This window comes from Oncorhynchus clarkii, chromosome 9 (genome assembly GCF_045791955.1).
Source record: "Oncorhynchus clarkii lewisi isolate Uvic-CL-2024 chromosome 9, UVic_Ocla_1.0, whole genome shotgun sequence".
NCBI lineage: Eukaryota > Metazoa > Chordata > Actinopteri > Salmoniformes > Salmonidae > Oncorhynchus > Oncorhynchus clarkii.
The window spans coordinates 33,532,593-33,552,118 of record NC_092155.1 but is presented as its reverse complement, the minus strand read 5'-3'; the positions used below and the strand labels follow the sequence as shown (position 1 = coordinate 33,552,118).

General features: G+C 40.8%; 2 protein-coding genes across 3 annotated transcripts in view; both read left to right on the top strand.

Moving 5' to 3' along the window:
- Nucleotides 1-9,260, top strand: part of LOC139416221 (collagen alpha-1(XXV) chain-like) — a 103,382-nt gene extending 94,122 nt beyond the window's left edge. Inside the window, exon 9 of the mRNA XM_071164631.1 lies at nucleotides 9,197-9,260. Within this exon, the coding sequence (XP_071020732.1) occupies nucleotides 9,197-9,247 (51 nt within the window). The 3' untranslated portion in view covers nucleotides 9,248-9,260. The remainder of the gene's footprint in view (nucleotides 1-9,196) is intronic.
- Nucleotides 9,261-10,370: 1,110 nt separating this feature from the next.
- The window catches only part of LOC139416220 (collagen alpha-1(XXV) chain), a 44,741-nt gene continuing 35,585 nt past the window's right edge, over nucleotides 10,371-19,526 (top strand). For both annotated transcript variants that reach the window (XM_071164630.1, XM_071164629.1), the window contains exons 1-5: nucleotides 10,371-10,817; nucleotides 12,381-12,425; nucleotides 17,129-17,191; nucleotides 18,084-18,152; nucleotides 19,374-19,418. The gene's annotated coding sequence lies outside the window, so the exon portion shown is untranslated. The remainder of the gene's footprint in view (nucleotides 10,818-12,380; nucleotides 12,426-17,128; nucleotides 17,192-18,083; nucleotides 18,153-19,373; nucleotides 19,419-19,526) is intronic.

Here is a 19,526-nt window from a genome sequence, read left to right as displayed (position 1 = left end):
ACCCTGTCGTCTCAGATTTTGAAATTATGCTTTACAGCGAAAGCAATCCAAGCGTTTGTGTAAGTTTATCGATAGCATCAGGAAGCTTGGTCACGAAAATCAGAAAAGCAATCAAATTAACCGTTTACCTTTGATCTTCGGTTGTTTTCACTCACGAGACTCCCAGTTACACAGCAAATGTTCCTTTTGTTCCATAAAGATTATTTTTATACCCAAAATACCGACGTTTGTTTGTCGCGTTATGTTCAGAAATCCACAGGAAAGAGCGGTCACGACAACGCAGATGGAAATTCCAAATAGTCTTCATAATGTCCACAGAAACAAGTCAAACGTTTTTTATAATCATTCCTCAGGTAGTTTTTAAAATATATACTCGATAATACTGTATATCAACCGAGTGTGTAGCTTTTTCCATAACAGCGGGAGGAACAATGGCCACTTCACTCAATTGCGCACCATCACACTCTGAGAGCCCCCACCTCTCCACCTCTCCTTCACGCTCATTTTTCAAAATAAAAGCCTGAAACTATGTCTAAAGACTGTTGACACCTTAGGGAATCCACAGAAAAGGGAATCTGATTGATATCCCTTTAAATGGAGGACAGGAACACATATAGGAGGTTTCAAAATAAGAGGCACTTCCTGATTGGATTATCCTCAGGCTTTCGTCTGCAATAGCAGTTCTGTTATACTCACAGACAATATTTTTACAGTTTTGGAAACTTTAGAGTGTTTTCTATCCTAAATCGGTCAACTATATGCATATTCTAGCATCTGGTCATGACAAATAGGCCGTTTACTTTGGGAACGTTATTTTTCCAAACATAAAAATTGTGCCCCCTAGCTTCAAGAGGTACCAACGCATATTTTCAACTGGTTCTATTACCGAAATATGATTCCTTTCCCCCCACTTGTTTGATGTTCCCAGACTCTCTATGTTTAACAAAGGCTATTCAAGAGTAATTCAGTAGAGTCAGAGAGAGAGGGAAGGGAGAAAGATATTTATGGGGGGAGTTCATAAACCTTACCCACAGGCCAACGTCATGACAGTGTTCTGGCACTACATTGCCAGGTCTCTGATCTCCCCCTATAGGCTGTCTCATCATCATCGGTGATCAGGCCTACCACCGGTGTGTCGTCAACTTAATGATAGTGTTGGAGTCGTGCATGGCCACACAGTCGTGTGTGAACAAAGAGTACATGAGGGGACTAAGCTACGCACTCCTGATGGGGCCCCAGTGTTGAGGGTCAGCATGGCGGATGTGTTGTTGCCTACCTCGTCAAGAAGTCCAGGATTCAGTTGCAGAGGGAGGTGTTCAATCCCAGGATCCTTAACTTAGTGATGAGCTTGGAGGGCACTATGCTTAGCTGTAGTCAATGAACAGCATTCTCACATAGGTGTTCCTCTTGTCCAGATGGCAAGAGGCAGTGTTGGGACGGTATGGAGTGTGTCCAGTCTGGGATGATAGTGTTAATGTGAGCTATGACCAGCCTTTCAAAGCATTTCATGGCTATAGATGTGAGAACTATTGACATTTAGACAGGTATTTTTGGTCTGCTTGAAATATCTAGGTATTACAGACTGGGTCAGGGAGAGGTTGAAAATGTCAGTGAAGACACCTGGTCAGCGCATATGGTGAGTACGGGTCCTGGCTATGCGTCTGGCCCTGCGGCCTTGTGAATGTTAACCTGTTTAAAGGTCTTACTCACATCGGCTACAGAGAGCATGATCACACAGTCAGCCGGAACACCTGGTGCTCTCATGCATGGTTTAGTGTTGCTTGCCTCGAAGAGAGCATAAAAGGCATTTAGCTCCGTCACTGGGCAGCTCCAGGCTGGGTTTCCCTTTGTAATCCATGATAGTTTGCTAGCCCTGCCACAAAATACGACTAGCATCAAAGCCGGTGTAGTAGGATTTGATCTTAGTCCTGAAATTATGTTTTGCTTTTTTGATGGTTTGTCGAAGGGCGTAGAATGATTTCTTATAAGCGGATTAGTGTTCCACTCCTTTAAAGTGGCAACTTTAGCTTAATCCGGATGTTGCCCCTTATCCATGGCTTCTGGTTTGGATATGTAATCATGGTCACTGTGGGGATGAAGCAGGAATTAGGAGGATAGATTTATGGTTAATTGGTTGAGAGAATGCCAAGAGTGTGCAAAGCTGTCATCAAGGCAAAGGGTGGCTACTTTGAAGAATCTGAAATAAATAAAAAAAATTGATTTGTTTATCATGTAGTAAACTTCTCCCAAAGGTTACTACATGATTACAGATGTGTTTTTCATAGTTTTGATGTCTTCACTATTATTCTACAATGTGGAAAATAGTAATAAAAAAAAACACCTGAAAGAGTAGTTGTGTCAAACTTTTGACTGGTACTGTATATTATCCATGTCCTTGTTTAGCCACGACTCAGTAAAACAAAGAATATTACAGTTCTTCAGGTCCGGTTGATAGGATAGTCTCGAACAGAGCTTGTCCAGTTTGTGCTCCAGTGATTGTACTTTCACAAATAGAATGGAGGGCAGAGGCGATTTATGTACTTGCCGACTCAGTTTCGTCAGGGTGCCTGAACGTTGGCCTCTTTTATGCCACCTTTTTCTTTTCCGTGTCTCTGGGATTAGGGCATGGTCCGGGGTAAGCCTGCGCCTCCGACTCGTTGAAGTAGAAATCCTGTGTGTGATGTGAGAGTGTATGTGATCCTTTTAATGTAAAGTGATGCCAAAGAAAAATGTCCATCCTGGATGGACAATAACGTATTATTATATTCTATTAGCCTCTTCAAAGATTAAACGATGTGTCATCATGAAATTTTTAATCTTTTCATTTTAATTTGGTGATTAAGGGCTCTATTTTAATAACAAACCTAACACAATGGTAAATCTAAGCGCATGCGGTAACGCTATAGTGTCAGGTTTGCGTAAATGGCTGGAAGGGAGTCAGGTGCAGGAGAGCAGATATTGGGTAGGCGAACCAAAAGCACATGGCAAAGTGAACACGAAATAACAAATACGGGTTAACATAACCGAGTGCAAAAGACTCATGTGAGCATAACATGAAACAGAATAAACAATACCACACAAAAACATGAGGGAAACAGAGGGTTAAATACACAACACATAATGAGAGAAATGAGAACCAGGTGTGTGGGAAAACAAGACAAGACAAATGGAAAATTAAAAATGGATCGGCGATGGCTAGAAGACCGGCGATGGCTAGAAGACTGTCGATCGCCGAGCACTGCCCGAACAAGGAGAGACATCGACAGAAGTCGTGACATATAGGTTCAGGTGTGTGTCAGAAATGTTTGTACTATTTTCAATATGACAATTATCGGCTAAATAATCCACACAAGGGGGTGGCTTCATCTCAATGTATTTTTTAATTTTAGGCAATCCAAAAATATATTTACTTCTCCTTCCTCTTGTTTATATTATGCATATTTTTCTGTCTTTATAATGATAATATGTGCACAAATAATTTGACTGCTGCCCTTGGAGATTATTTATTCCCTTTCAATTATGAAAATAAGATGATACTGGCCTTTATTATTTGCATTTATTTCTGGTATTTTAGCTTCATTACATGTATTTATTATGATGTTTCTATTCCAAGAAAAAGGAAAATACATTTTCAGTAGCCTGTTTATTGCCTACCTAAAACATCCGTTCATATATTTAAAAAGATTAGACTACAATTGCGGTGGAAATGCCTTTATGCTCAAATATTGATATACAAACCATCATGCCGAGGTAACTTGGAGTTAATAATAAGTTACGTTGCAGCCTAATACCACCGCGACCTGGAAAAGCATGAAGAGTTTATAGGCTATGATTAACTTCACATGGTGGTTAATTGCATGATGAGTTTCATGCAAATTTCCAATAAATATCTAGGGGTATTATGTAAATGCTGGTGACATTGATTATTGGTGCTTTCCTGATTTGAAAGCTTCCTCGAGAAGGAGTGCTTGATGAAGAGGACCATGCGTAATGGATTTGGCAGACGGGTTGCAAAAACGAATCCTTGCATAGCAGGTATCAACTTGATGTGGCAGGTGTATAGTCTCGTGCTGTGGTAGTAGCAGTAGTTGTAGTAGTAGCAGCAGTAGTAGTAATAATAATACATTATTACAAACTTACTATTCTACCTAGGCTGACACAGACCGATTACACGGAACCCAAACCGGCTGCCCGCTTGCCCCATTGTGCATGAATTTATTTTCTCCCCCCACACCAAATGCGATCATGACACGCAGGTTAAAATATCAAACAAACTCTGAACTAATTACATTAATTTGGAGACAGGTCGAAAAGCATTAAACATTTATGACAATTTAGCTAGTTAGCTTGCACTTGCTAGCTAATTTGTCCTATTTAGCTAGTTTGCTGTTGCTAGCTAGCTTGCTGTTGCTAGCTAATTTGTCCTAGGATATAAACATTGAGTTGTTATTTTACCTGAAATGCACACGGTCCTCTACTCTGACAATTAATCCACACATAAAACGGTCAACCGAATTGTTTCTAGTCATCTCTCCTCCTTCTAGGTTTTTCCTTCTCTTGACTTTATATTGCGATTAGCCACTTTCATAAATTAGGTGCATTACCGCCACTGATCTCGTTCGTCTTTCAGTCAACCACGTGGGTATTACCAATGAGGAGATGGCACATGGGTACCTACTTCTATAAACCAATGAGGAGATGGAAGAGGCAGGACTTACAGCGCGATGGTGTTGAGTCATTTTTAGTAGCGGGAAGAGGTTTAACTAATATCTAATTGTGGGGTCTTATGTATTACTGTGAGCCTCCCATAGTCTGTTCTGGACTTGGGGATTGTGAAGAGACCTCTTGTGGCATGTCTTGTGGGGTATGCATGCGTGTCCAAGATGTGTGCTAGTAGTTTGTCAACAATTCTTACAAAAACAAGCTCTCTGTGTACTTTTACGGGCCAGCTGTGCTGCCCTGTTCTGAGCCAACTGTAATTTTCTAAAGTCCCTCTATGTGGCACCTGACTAGACTTCTGAACAGTAGTCTCGTTTCGTGACTCTTTTCAGGAAACTATGTGTATGTCGCGCGTCACTACTTCACAGGAGTTTTTTTGGGCAGAAATGCCTTCTCGAACATCTGAACTTTCATGTGCCTTAAAAAAGCTTAGCTGACAGTTGGCCAGCGATTCTAAAACTTTGGCAAAGGCAAGATAATTTGGAGATTGGACGGTAGTTATCTAAGTCAGAAGGATCTCCTCTTTCAGATCTTAGGGAGAATACCAGAAACAATTGTACAATTAAAGATATAGGTTAACGGTTCTGCAATAAGTAGGGCAGAGAGCTGCAGTAAGATGCTTCAATAAAAAGGGATTAAGTGAATCAGCCCCTTGAATGCTCACATGCTGGAGATGCCAAGCACACAGACACCAGGAAAAAATGTGGTAATATGAGTGACAGGGTGAAGATATGGGAGCTGCAATGTTGGAGAAAAAGAGATGGCAATGAGAATAGTCAGCTCTGAGTTTGCACGAATACAAAGTCAAATTGTTTTAAAATTGTGTTCTGTGAATGTGAAGAATAAATAATTACTTCTGCACATTTTCAACATTCTAGTTTAAAGAAAAAATTAAGAGAAGTGCTGCTGGGATACAATAGTAAGACTTAGGTAGAAGGCGCTATTTGGTAAACGGATTGAATGGTCATTAAAAAAAGAGGACCAAGGCACTCTTATAATTTCTGACTGTGATTGTTTTCAATTAAAATGGTTAAAAAGAAACAAATATAGCTTCTTAGCGGAGAAAAAGGGCAAATTCTCAAGCAAGAATTTTGCTAGGACTCTCTGGGAGTGGTCTGAATGGGGAGGGGAAAACTGAAAATATGCTGTTATTGGCAGAGAGGTTTGAAACTCTTTCTTATTGGTCTATTAATGAATTTACCGCATGGTGAACTCCATCCCACCAAAACAGGCTGACATTTAGGCTGTTTTTTCAAACAGCTCTTACACTATAAGGGCATTATTGTCATTTTCACAATTTCACAGTATTATTCCAACCTCGTGTTGGGCCTTTAAAATGTCTTTATTGTTATTGCATGTCCAGGTACTAAGTTACTCTCTGTAACAATCTGTTAAAAAACAGCATTGGTATTCATTAATTTTCATAAGCCATTTGCCAAACAGGACAGTATCTGTAACATTTCAACATTCCCTCATGAGTAGGTTTAGGCTGGCAGAGCTGTGGGCTGTAGTAGTACCTCAAATTTGAGGTGAAAGCTACCTCTAGTTATTCTGGCTATGGTTCAACTGCTGGCAGTGTCCTTGGCTGGTCTCTGAGCTAATCAGAATTGACGATCCCTCACGTATACGGTTACTCAGTCATTAGAGCAAAACTAAAGCAGAGATTTAAAAACCAATTCCCCAGAAGGAAGCAGAATAACTATGGCAATAATGTTGGGTGTGACACACATCTCTGCCATGGTGCAAATTAGTCACCACACCTCTTTGGCTTCATGGCAACTGCCTGATTCATGCAGCCTATATATGGGCTCTATGTTGAATCTTTTAGCACAGCAATACATTTGAGCAAAGTGATATCCAGCTGTAACCGTTAATGCAGTTTATTGGCAACAAAAAATGCTGCAATTATTTATGCATCGTAATGACTCCCATAAAAGCCGGGCCAGGCAATCCTTAGCAACTTCTAAGAGCAAGGCACATGTGAAGTAGAACCGCAAAATCTGCACCAGGCAAAGGCCCAGCTCTCATTCTATGCTCCCTTTCCACCAATGGGAAATTCATAGAGCTATCCCGTTCCCTAAACTCTAGCCCCTGTCTCTTCTGCTAGAAAGACACTGTTAACACTTTATTGCCAAGGTAGCCTGAAGAGTATTGATATGTAAAGTAGTATCTGTAAACATGTGTATGTGGTTTCTATAACAGATAAATAATAAAAACATAAGTCATTTACAATGAATCACTAGTTACCACAATGACATAGTTATAGAATGAGGAAGTAATTATGCAGATAGAAAGAATATGCATAAATAAATTGAATATGTATACACAAAAAATAGTAAAACATTATACAGGAAATATGCATACATAATAATAAGTCAGGAATGTTTCCATAATAAGTAATGATAAACATAGTGGTTCCTCAATTAAAAGTTTCACTCTTACGCCGCAACCATTTGTGGTAGATGGTGGTAAATTGCATCATTCTGTCATTGCACCATACCATCACAAGGGGGAGGTAGAACGCTGATCTATTGGTGGTCTGAACTGTGGCACAAATTGATTATCTTTTTGTAAATGAATGGAGTTGTGAATGTTTCAGTCCAACAGCCTATTACATTAACGAAGAGTGGGTGTTGTCATAGCGTTTGCTGTCATTAAATGTGAAGACTTATATTATCAAATCAATTCTCTGTGTAATTATTAAATTAATCACGGAATAGTAATTAACTACGAAGTCGGGGCACCATAGGAAAATGTTTATAGAGTCTCTATTTCCCGAATATTCAGATATTTTATTATCTTATCGATTAGTCTTCAGTTAATGTATTATTACCTCATCAGTTTCCTTCCTGAATGTCGCAAACCCTTGGATATCTGCATAAACCCTAACATAAATCATGAATCAGCAATATACAAATTAGCTTAATTATTTTCTAACTAACTAATCAATCACAGAATGACAAAACACACACACACAATAGTAATACATTGGTTACTGACACTGAAAAGTCACTAGTGGGCTAAACCGATATGACGGCATGGTAGACAAAGGAATGGGGTGGGGCCAGCTCAAGAGCGGGAAACTCAGAGTGGACCCCGTACATACACTACACTCATGGAAATGCTTATACTTTGAACATGAACAACTGCTCATTCGAAAATACATTTCAATATACATATATGCCTTTGTTGTGTATGCCTTTGTTGTCCCTCTCTGTGGCCGCCTGTCCGTCTGCTGGATAGGTTGTCGACAGAAAGTCTCTGGTTTGTCCCACCAGTGATCAAAGTCTTTCGGAGTTGTAGCTTGTTATTATGGATATGTCAGAGTACCATTCGGTCTTCGACCCGTTGCGTTTACCAGATTAAAGTACTTAAACAGCTGCAGCCTGAATAATTGTTATTTAGTTTGTAGATTTCTTAGCCATTTCAACGTGGGAATGATCTCCATGTTCTCTGGTCTTGTCCTTTGGTAGAGGATTGTTCTTTAAATACCCACGGACAATTCCAACTGGTTGGAATACAGAAATATTGTTACATTATTCAACCTTTTGAGGTTACCGTACTGCGAAGTCTTTCTCTGTGGTAACAAAGGGATTCTCAACCTTCATTTTGGCAGAGTGGGGAAAGGAATTTCGGTATTTACTACTGTCATAAAACAGCAGACTTCCCGCTCTACAAGAGAGTGCGTGCTGTAGAGCGGACCCACTGTAACCTGATCATTCAGATCTTCACAGAAGAGTCATGACAATGGTATCTACCACAGAGTGTGACAGTGCAGCTCAAAATTTCAGATAACATAAGGCCAGCTATTGTGAGATTTTTTTGTGGATCTTGATGATTTACTCTAGTTCTTTAGTTGTGACATCACTGTACTGTAGCCTGTTTATGTTTATTTACCCTTGCCTTGTGGTTTCCATTTCAAACACATGTTAAAGCATCACATTCCGTTCCACTCATTTACTAAAGACGGACTGGATCTTTTCCTCTTGGCCTGTCATCTCAACATCTATTATTGAGCTTCTGTTTAGTACATATAATAGTGAGTTATCACCCACACCCTAGCTGCTAAAGATCAGTTAGGGCAGCGTTTCCCAAACTCTGTCCTGGGGACCCCAAGGGGTGCACATTTTAGTTTTTTGCCTTAGCACAACACAGATGATTCATCATCAAGCTATGATTATTTGAATCAGCTGTGTAGTGCTAGGGCAAAATCCAAAACGTGCACCCCTTGGGTCCCCAGGACAGAGTTTTGGAAATGCTGAGTTAGGAATTTTGCCAAGGGTATTACCCTCAGATTATATTATACTTGGTCTCATTTTAAAGAAGGTAAAGGGTTTAAGTGTAACCCTGTTTAAAGCTAGAGAGCTCCTTACCGCCTAACAGTTTTGCGCATTGGACATATATGTATTGTTGTTGCTCATACAGTATCTTTATTGTTGTTGCACATAGACATGTTGTTATTATTTGTCTCTTGTAGGGTGATGCAGGCTCCTCTGCTGCAGGCATTAAGGTAAGTAGAATGGGTTAAATGCTGAAACGGTAGGTTCCATGAATAGAGTGCCTTTTATGTCCTTCAGACATTATTTGTGTAAATTCGGATAAAAAAATACTACTTTTACCAGTTGGATCACACATATTGTACATCTATGCTTAAACTAAACTATGTTAAAGGTAGACTCAGCGAGATGACATTGAATACACAAAGTAAACACATAGTGGGTTAATTACAACTAAGAGCGTTAAAACGCAAGGTTAAACCTCGCCACTGTTTTGGTCTCGTAGGTATCACGTTGTAGCAGCATGAAGCGCACCAGTGCACATGCTCAGATACTCTGTGTGACTGAGTGGGAGCAAAGTCTTGCATCGTTCTCATCTCAACATCTGTGGTGCTGTTCGTTGCAACATCATCTCGATGAGTCTACCTTTAAAAACTCCAATACCAGTGTGTTTTCAATAAAATAAGTTATTTGTTTTCTCATTTCGGCATGTCATGTTTGTCCAATTTATAGGAAGATTTTAACACACTTAACCCCAAGTTTTCACCATCATTTTAAAGCTCTATTGTATTTGTTGCTTTGGGAGAGATAATTTTAACTTATTTAAAGTGATTGGGGATTCATTTTCATTTGTCCCTTAGGTTTAAGGTCAACCCTGTAATGTGACCTGAACTCTTGTTTTAATCTCTACTGGATTGGTGTGTCTCCCACAGGACAGTTAAGCTAACGTGCGCTAATGTGATTAGCATGATGTTTTAAGTAACAAAAACATTTCCCAGGACACAGATATATCTGACATGGGCACAAAGCTTAAATTCTTGTTAATCTAACCGCACTGTCCAATTTCCAGTAGCTATTACAGTGAAATAATACCATGCTATTGCTTGAGGAGAGTGCACAGTTATGAACTTGAAAATGTATTAATAAACCAATTAGGCGCATTTGGGCAGTCTTGATACAACATTTTGAGCAGAAATATAATAGTTCATTGGATCAGTAAAAAAAATAAAAATGTTTTTTGCAAATACACTGCTGCCATCTAGTGGCCAAAATCTACATTGTGCCTAAGCTGGAAAAATACAGCGTGGCCTTTCTCTTGCATTTCAAAGATGATTTCTTTGTATTATCTTTTTCCAGATCTAATGTGTTATATTGTCCTATAATTCATTTCACATTTCCACAAACTTCAAAGTGTTTCCTTTCAAATGGTATCAAGAATATGCACATCCTAGCTTCAAGTCCTGAGCTACAGGCAGTTAGATTTGGGTATGTCAATTTAGGCGAAAATTGGAAGGAAAAAAAAATGTGTCCAATCCTCAATTAATAGGGTGAAAATCTTCCTTTAAAATAGAATTTCACTACCCAAAAGGCATATTTAGGTAAGAACCAAGTAAATAATTTCATTCATCGTTATTGCTTACCTCAATGGTTAAAAGTGAGCCCTCCTTCTGCCCTCCTACTCGTTGGATATTTCTGCATTGTCGTAACTAGAAGCACAAGCATTTCGCTACACTCGCATTAACTAACCATGTGTATGTAACAAATAACATTTGATTTGTATTACAGGGTGAACCAGGAGAGTCAGGACGTGGGGGATCAAAGGTAAAACTACCCTGCACTAAAATCCCATGGCATGTTTCCCGTGTTTCAAAATCCTCACGAGAGGAATACTTGTTACATTTCTCAGATTGATATTAGAATGTGATAAAACATAACTACACCATTACAGCATTAGCTTTTAAATCACCAGGATTAACGCCTGCACCAAAAATCTAAGTTGCCCATCCTGTTCTAGACATATAGCTGGTAAGCCACTCCCATAACATGGCATTCAAGTTAGAAGTATGGGTTTTGATACAGAGACTGGTATATTCCATCAATTGCAGATAGTGAATTTTCAGATAGCACATTCAGGAGTGTGTTGGATTTTCCCAGCAGCGTCTGGGAAGGAAGGAATTGACACTTGATTTGGAAATGTGCAGTCCCTTGGCCCCATGACTTGTTCAGTTCTGCTGACAAACCTGGCTGAGCGGTCATCCACCGCACACAATCAGATTTACCATTTCTAAATCAAGTGAAACCATCCACCTGGGACAGCCTACTATGCTAATAAAACACACTTCTGAAAGGACAGTCTGGAAATCCACTACTGTATCTGCACAAATTGATTGAATACCGGCCACAGAGTACAGAGTAAAGCACCGGATCCTGACAAAAAGCAAGCCCCATACTTTTGTCTGACCTCTCTTTTCTTGCAAACGACATAACCATTTGCTAGGCAGAGCCAGAGCTGCTGTCAAGACTGCATCAGAATCCCATTGAATTACACTATTTACTCCCGAGAGCCACACCCCATTAATTCCCCTTTTCTTTATCCTCTCAAGCAGCCCTTTCCTGCTGTGCTGCAAAATATGTCCTGCCCTACACAGTCAGATTTTTATGAAGGTTTTATGGCAGCTCACAGTTGTTCTATCTATTTCCTTTAATACGCTTTCTTACAAAGTTTAATTTCTCTTCCAGTTGCCTATTAGGGAACTGTTGGTCTCGATTAAATAATTCATTTGGGTGATAGTCAGTGGAGCTTGTGAAGTAGGATTTCCAGATGAGCGACTTTGATTCATTACATTTATAATGCTTTCAGGAGACTCAATTGTAATTTACAGGCCTCTCGCTAAGTTCTGAATGCTATTACGCTTGATCATTGTGAGCAGTGCAAAATATATATTCTCATATACCATAAATGTAAGTCTTAAATAGAGCATTCAATTATTCACATAATAATTTATGTGCATTTTACATAGTTCACTCAAACCCAATTGAGTTTCCATCATTTTCAGCATTCTATGCAAGTTCAGAATTCTTCACTTGGGAATGACATTGAAAATCTCAGTAGAAAACAATCCAAACGTACTGAATTACATCCCTTTGAAGCATTTATAGACCTCTTAACTTTATTAGTCAACATAAACAGCACCACAGTGGCCCTAACTAATGATGATTGCATGCAATACGGGTACACAACTCAAGTGCAAGTTGTAATCTTCATCAGGGCCCAGCTCACTGGAGAGCTGTTTGGGACCCAATGATAGAGAGGGTAGAGACTGCTGTTGAAGGCCCCAGGACAGAGGCTCAACTCGGCTATAACGTCACATTTTTCCTGTGTAGGGAGAGCCAGGACTTCCAGGGCTGCCTGGACTTCCCGGGATTAAGGTACATTCTGTTGTCCTCATCCCTAAGAATTCCCTGTCTTCCCTGTCCCTTGACTTCCCACCTACTAACATTCAGCTAGGTCATACATTTAGATAAATGATATGAGGCACATCGCAGTTGGATGCTGTGGGCTCCAACATGAGGTACAAGTAAGGGGACAATGTGGTGTAAATCTAAGCCTATACAGATTTGTCATTGTTCATGATTCAGTGGTCAAGGGTGAAATGGAAATTATTGCTCAAATTAGAATGGAACATAAATTACAAATCTGATCGTACTGTATGTGTTGGCCAGCTGAAAAGCAGTGCTGATTGCAGCAATGCCAGGGTTGTATTTATCAATCAGGCATACCACTAAATGATTAGTCACCGACATTTCACTTAGTTCAGTCACACATCATCTGAAAGAGTATCTGTAATGCATTATTCAAGGGTTATAATGATGATATGTTGGGCAAAAGAGTACTTAATATTCACTTCAGTGCAGCGGTCTAAGGCACTGCATCGCTGTGCTTGAGGTATCACTACAGACCTGGGTTCTATCCCAGGCTGTGTCACAACCGGCCATGACCGGGGGTCCCATAGGGCGGCGCACAATTGACCCGGCATCAACCGTGTTAGGGGTGGGTTTGGCCGGGGGGCTTTACTTGGCTCATCACGCTCTAGCGACTCCTTGTCGCGGGCCGGGCGCCTGTAGGCTGACTTCGGGTCATCAGTTGAACGGTGTTTCCTCCAAAACATTGGTGCAGCTAGCTTCCGGGTAAGGCGGGCGGTTGTTAAGAAGTGTGGTTTGGTGGGTCATGTTGCGGAGGACGCATGACTCGACCTTCGCCTCTGCCGAGCCCGTTGGGGAGTTGCAGCGATGAGACAAGATCGCAATTGGATATCACAAAATTAGAGAGAAAAAAGTGTGTGAGAGGGGGGTTAATGCCTTGAAACAAACACAGGTTTAGATACAGTATACTCAATGCTCAAATCTGCCATGATGAACACAATTCACAGCATTGTACACTCAGAACAAATGATTGCATTACTGAGCTAAAACATGTGAATGCAAGGAATGCTAAAACACGTGTGTTAAAATGTTTGTTGCTGTTTTGGTTTGTTTGCTTGTACCACTTTGGTATGCTTGTAACCTGTTTGCCTTGTAAAAATCCTTTCCACTTTATTTAACCCTGGTTTTACTTTTTTTTAAAGGGCTGAATGCTTGTGGAATCTAACAATGTTATAAACTCAGCAAAAAAAAGAAACGTCCTCTCGCTGTCAACTGCGTTTATTTTCATCAAACTTAACTTGTGTAAATATTTGTATGAACATAAGATTCAACAACTGAGACATAAACTTAACAAGTTCCACAGACATGTGACTAACAGAAATGGAATAATGTGTCAAAATCAAAAGTAACAGTCAGTATCTGGTGTGGCCACCAGCTGCATTAAGTATTGCAGTGCATCTCCTCCTCACGGACTGCACCAGATTTGCCCGTTCTTGCTGTGAGATGTTACCCCACTCTTCCACCAAGGCACCTGCAAGTGGGGAGGGTAGCCCTCACCCTCCGAGCCAACAGGTCCCTGTGTAACGCTCATTTCTTCAACGATAAATGCAAATCCGACCATCACACCTGGTGAGACAAAACAGTGACTCGTCAGTGAAGAGCACTTTTTGCCAGTCCTGTCTTGTCCAGCGACGGTGGGTTTGTGCCCATAGTTGTTGCCGGTGACATCTGGTGAGGACCTGCCTTACAACAGGCCTACAAGCCCTCAGTCTAGCCTCTCTCAGCCTATTGCGGACAGTTTGAGCACTGATGGAGGGATTGTGCATTCCTGGTGTAACTCGGGCAGTTGTTGTTGCCATCATGTACCTGTCCCGCAAGAGTGATGTTCGGATGTACCGATCCTGTGCAGGTGATGTTACACGTGGTCTGCCATCGCGAGGAGGATCAGCTGTCCGTCCTGTCTCCCTTTAGCGCTGTCTTAGGCATCTCACAGTACGGACATTGCAATTTATTGCCCTGGCCACATCTGCAGTCCTCATGCCTCCTTGCAGCATGCCTCGGGATCAGCTGTCCGTCCTGTCTCCCTTTAGCACTGTTTTAGGCATCTCACAGTACGGACATTGCAATTTATTGCCCTGGCCACATCTGCAGTCCTCATGCCTCCTTGCAGCATGCCTCAGGATCAGCTGTCCGTCCTGTCTCCCTTTAGCGCTGTCTTAGGCATCTCACAGTACGGACATTGCAATTTATTGCCCTGGCCACATCTGCAGTCCTCATGCCTCCTTGCAGCATGCCTATGGTCCCTTGAGCAGGGACCCTAGGCATCTTTCTTTTGGTGTTTTTCAGAGTCAGTAGAAAGGCCCCTTTATTATCCTAAGTTTTCATAACTGTGACCTTAATTGCCTACCGTCTGTAAGATGTTAGTGTCTTAATGACCGTTCCACAGGTGCATGTTCGTTAATTGTTTACGGTTCATTGAACTAGTATGGGAAACAGTGTTTAAACTCATTACAATGAAGATATTTGGATTTTGGATTTTATTTGAATTTTTACAAATTATCTTTGAAAAACAGGGTCCTTTTTTTGCTGAGTTTACTAATGTAATACTCAAATGTTCTCCTACAACTTAAAAATATAGAACTTCTCTAAGGTATGGTATTGGTTGAACTTAACAAGCACGGTGGGACACATTCATCAATGGCAAAAAAGACAGTAAAAAAATCATAAGAAATAAGGTTTTGAAGTCTCTGTCCTATATATACAGTGAGGGAACAAAGTATGGATCCCCTGCTGATTTTGTACGTTTGCCCACTGACAAAGAAGTGATCAGTCTATAATTTTAATGGGAGGTTTATTTGAACAGTGAGAGACAGAATAACAACAAAATCCAGAAAAAAATGTCAAAAATGTTATAAATTAATTTGCATTTTAATGAGGGAAATAAGTATTTGACCCTTCTGCAAAACATGACTTAGTACTTGGTGGCAAAACCCTTGTTTTGGAGGTCAGACGTTTCTTGTAGTTGGGCACCAGGTTTGCACACATCTCAGGAAGGATTTTGTCCCACTCCTCTTTGCAGATCTTCTCCAAGTCATTAAGGTTTTGAGGCTGACGTTTGGCAACTCGAACCTTCAGCTCCCTCCACAGATTTTCTATGGGATTAAGGTCTGGAGACTAGCTAAGCCACTCCAGGACCTTAATGTGCTTCTTCTTGAGCCACTCCTTTGTTGCGTTGGCCATGTGTTTTGGGTCATTGTCATGCTGGAATACCCATCCATGACCCATTTTCAATGCCCTGGCTAAGGGAAGGAGGTTCTCACCCAAGATTTGACGGTACATGACCCCTTCCATCGTCCCTTTGATGCGGTGAAGTTGTCCTGTCCCCTTAGCAGAAAAACACCCCCAAAGCGTAATGTTTCCACCTCCATGTTTGACGGTGGGGATGGTATTCTTGGGGCCATAGGCAGCATTCCTCCTCCTCCAAACACGGCGAGTTGAGTTGATGCCAAAGAGCTCCATTTTGGTCTCATCTGACCACAACAGTTTCACCCAGTTGTCCTCTGAATCATTGAGATGTTCATTGGCAAACTTCAGACGGGCATGTATATGTGCTTTCTTGAGCAGGGGGACCTTGCGGGCTCTGCAGGATTTCAGTCCTTCACGGCGTAGTGTGTTACCAATTGTTTTCTTGGTGACTATGGTCCCAGCTGCCTTGAGATCATTGACAAGATCCTCCAGTGTAGTTCTGGGCTGATTCCTCACCGTTCTCATGATCATTGCAACTCCACGAGGTGTCCTCCAAATACAAATACATCATTTTGTACCTGTTTCCTCCAGCATCTTCACAAGGTCCGTTGCTGTTGTTCTGGGATTGATTTGCACTTTTCACACCAAAGTATGTTAATCTCTAGGAGACAGAACGCATCTCCTTCCTGAGCGGTATGACGGCTGCATGGTCCCATGGTGTTTATTCTTGCGTACTATTGTTTGTACAGATGAATGTTGTACCTTCAGGCGTTTGGAAATTGCTCCCAAGGATGAACCAGACTTGTGGAAGTCTACAATTATTTTTTTGAGGTCTTGGCTGATTTATTTTTATTTTCCCATGATGTCAAGCAAAGAGGTACTGAGTTTGAAGGTAGGCCTTGAAATACATCCACAGGTACACCTCCAATTGACTCAAATGATATAAATTAGCCTATCAGAAGCTTCTAAATGATATGACATCATTTTCTGGAATTGTCCAAGCTGTTTAAAGGCACAGTCAACTTAGTGTATGTAAACTTCTGACCCACTGGAATTGTGATACAGTGAATTATAAGTTAAATAATCTGTCTGTAAACAATTGTTTGAAAAATGACTTGTGTCATGCACAAAGTAGATGTCCTATCCGACTTGCCAAAGCTATAGTTTGTTAACAAAAAATGTGTGGAATGGTTGAAAAACTAGTTTTAATTACTCCATTATGTAAACTTCCGACTTCAACTGTACAGTATATACAGTTAAGCTAAATACACTTAAGTTAGGGCTTGCTTAGACTGCCCTTGAATTGAATTCTGAGAGGAGTGCATGTGTGTGTGTGCGCCCATGAGTACCTGTGTACCTCATTTACTCAACCCTTTACAAAATCTTCTTTGTTGAAATAAAAAATAATAACAGTGTAAATTAGCTATTTTATGACACATCTCTTATCTCCTTCCTGATTACAGGGTGAGCCTGGATTCCTAGGACCTCAGGGAGAACCAGGGCTCCCAGGACTACCGGGAACCAAGGTACGTTTCAATTTGATCAATAACAGTCAAATATGGGTCATAAACCATGTATGCCTTGCATATACAGTAGTGTGTGAGTGGATGGCTAACACAAACAGATGGGTGAATGTGGGTTGTTAAAAGACTGTTATCCGAGAATGCTGTGACAAGGTAAATAAAATGACAATCAGATCTATCACTGTCATTGTCATGGTCATTTATAACTTAGTAAACTTTAGGAGATCTAACAAAAGGTCTTACCAAGAGAAACTTCCAAAAGGACTAATTTGAGGCAGTTACTCTGGCTTAACTGTACTACTGAAATAGATTTTGAGCGCAAAGCTAATGATATGTGCGCCAGGTTCGTGCAATGTGGGTATGATATGAGTGTCATTGACCAGGCCTATATCCATGCTAGAGAGACTGAATGTTAAAACCTACTCAATGGCACGAATGGAAACCAGGACAAATCAACCCCATGATTGTTTTTTTTCCACGGACTACAGCCCATGCGACCGTGATCTTGCAGAGTTACTCCACCCCAAGAATTTCATTTGGCGAAAGGCTCGGCACATGCATACTCTCGTGCAGGCTCTCGTTCAGGCAACTGAGAAATAGTTGCATTCAGGCTATCCGGAAGGCCAAAGTTAGTTACTTTAATTCAGTTGGTGGTACAGTAACCGTTGGGAACCACTGTAGTAGGAGATACAGTATGTTGCTTGACTCAACATACATTTTTACACATGGAATCCTGAAACCTGAAGATTGGCCAACCCTCCAGTTTGGTTGACCTCTCAGACAAGTGTGTTCATCTAATGATGAGATGGGCATTCCATCCATGGGTAAAAGGGTCAGAGAGAGAGTCCTCCAGGCCCCAGTCCCTGAAAGTGTCTTTCTTCTCTTCTGTCTGTAGGGCGAGCGAGGGGAACTTGGCCCACCAGGCAAGGGAGAGCGGGGCGAGCCTGGACAGGCCGGTCAAAAGGTCAGTGTTGGGGGGGCTGGCCTGGGACACGAGAGAGAGAGACCATTCAGTGATGTGATTTGAGCAAGAGATTCAAGCAAGTGCATGTTCTTTATCTAACATTCTAAGCTCTACCTTTTCGATCATTGGTACAGCATTTGATGCTCTCTAGTGGCTTTTATGTTTCCAAACATGCAAGGTGAAGCAAGCCTTGACTTCACAGAAGACTAGGAAGGTTCTGATAAACTAGAAAGATTCAGTAAATTAAGGTTTTTACAAACTTTGATCAACGGTAGAGGCCTTCCTTATATTACACATTGATCAAGTAACATATTCTGCTTTGTATGCATTCAGAATATTGGCTTAAAGGGGCAGTGCAGTCTGTGCAGTTTTATACAGTAAGCACCTGAAGTTTTGGGACAGTGACACATTTTTTGTTGTTTTGATTCTGTACTCCAGCACTTTCGAATTGAAATTATACTTTGAGATTGAACCGTTTAGAAATTACAGCACTTTTTGAACATAGTCCCACCATTTTAGGTGTTGGGACTACAGTTCCACCATAGGCCCACCATTTTACTGTATGTGTATTAGTAGTATTTGGTCCTATATTCACAGCATGCAATGACTACCCCCAAGACATGTTAACCTCTCACCATTACAATAACAGGGTAGGTTAGCATTTTTTGTATGATATTTGTGCTTCTGTAACTTTCTCACTCAGTTTTTCACATTTTATTCAGGATTATCCATAATCATCAATGTTTAGAAACAATACAAACAACTCCAAAATGACACAATACATTATCTACCATTCATTTCTATTGGGCACAAAATAATCTGAAACATAATCTGAAACAATTAAATAGAAAATGTGTCCAAAATGTGTAGAGTCACAAGCTTAAACCCTCCATTTACAGGGACTGGAGTTCAAAGAAACACATTTTGATTGGATTTCTTATTATGCCAAAAGGCCATTAGATTTGATGAAGCAAACATAAAACAATTCATCAACAATACAAGTATGGTTACCCTTCCGTGCCACCTTTGGTTTAATATGATATTCCTCTCTTATGTGGACTGGAAAATGTTTTAAGTCAGAGCATGTAAAATGCTTAGTCATACAAATGCCTATTTGTAGTATGGCCCTGTCTTACAATCAAAAGTGTTTGCTCATACTGAGGGGTCATGTGGTGACTTACTACTCTCCTGATGCTCCTTGTCTGTCTACCTCTCCTGCAGGGGGGGCCAGGAGAGGCAGGGAACCCAGGCCCTAGAGGTTCAAAGGTCAGTGCATGACACCTGATTTTTGTATTTTTTATGACATATCTACAGTTCCACTATGGCTGATGATGATTAGCCAACACTGATATATTGAGGAATCACTCTTGAGAA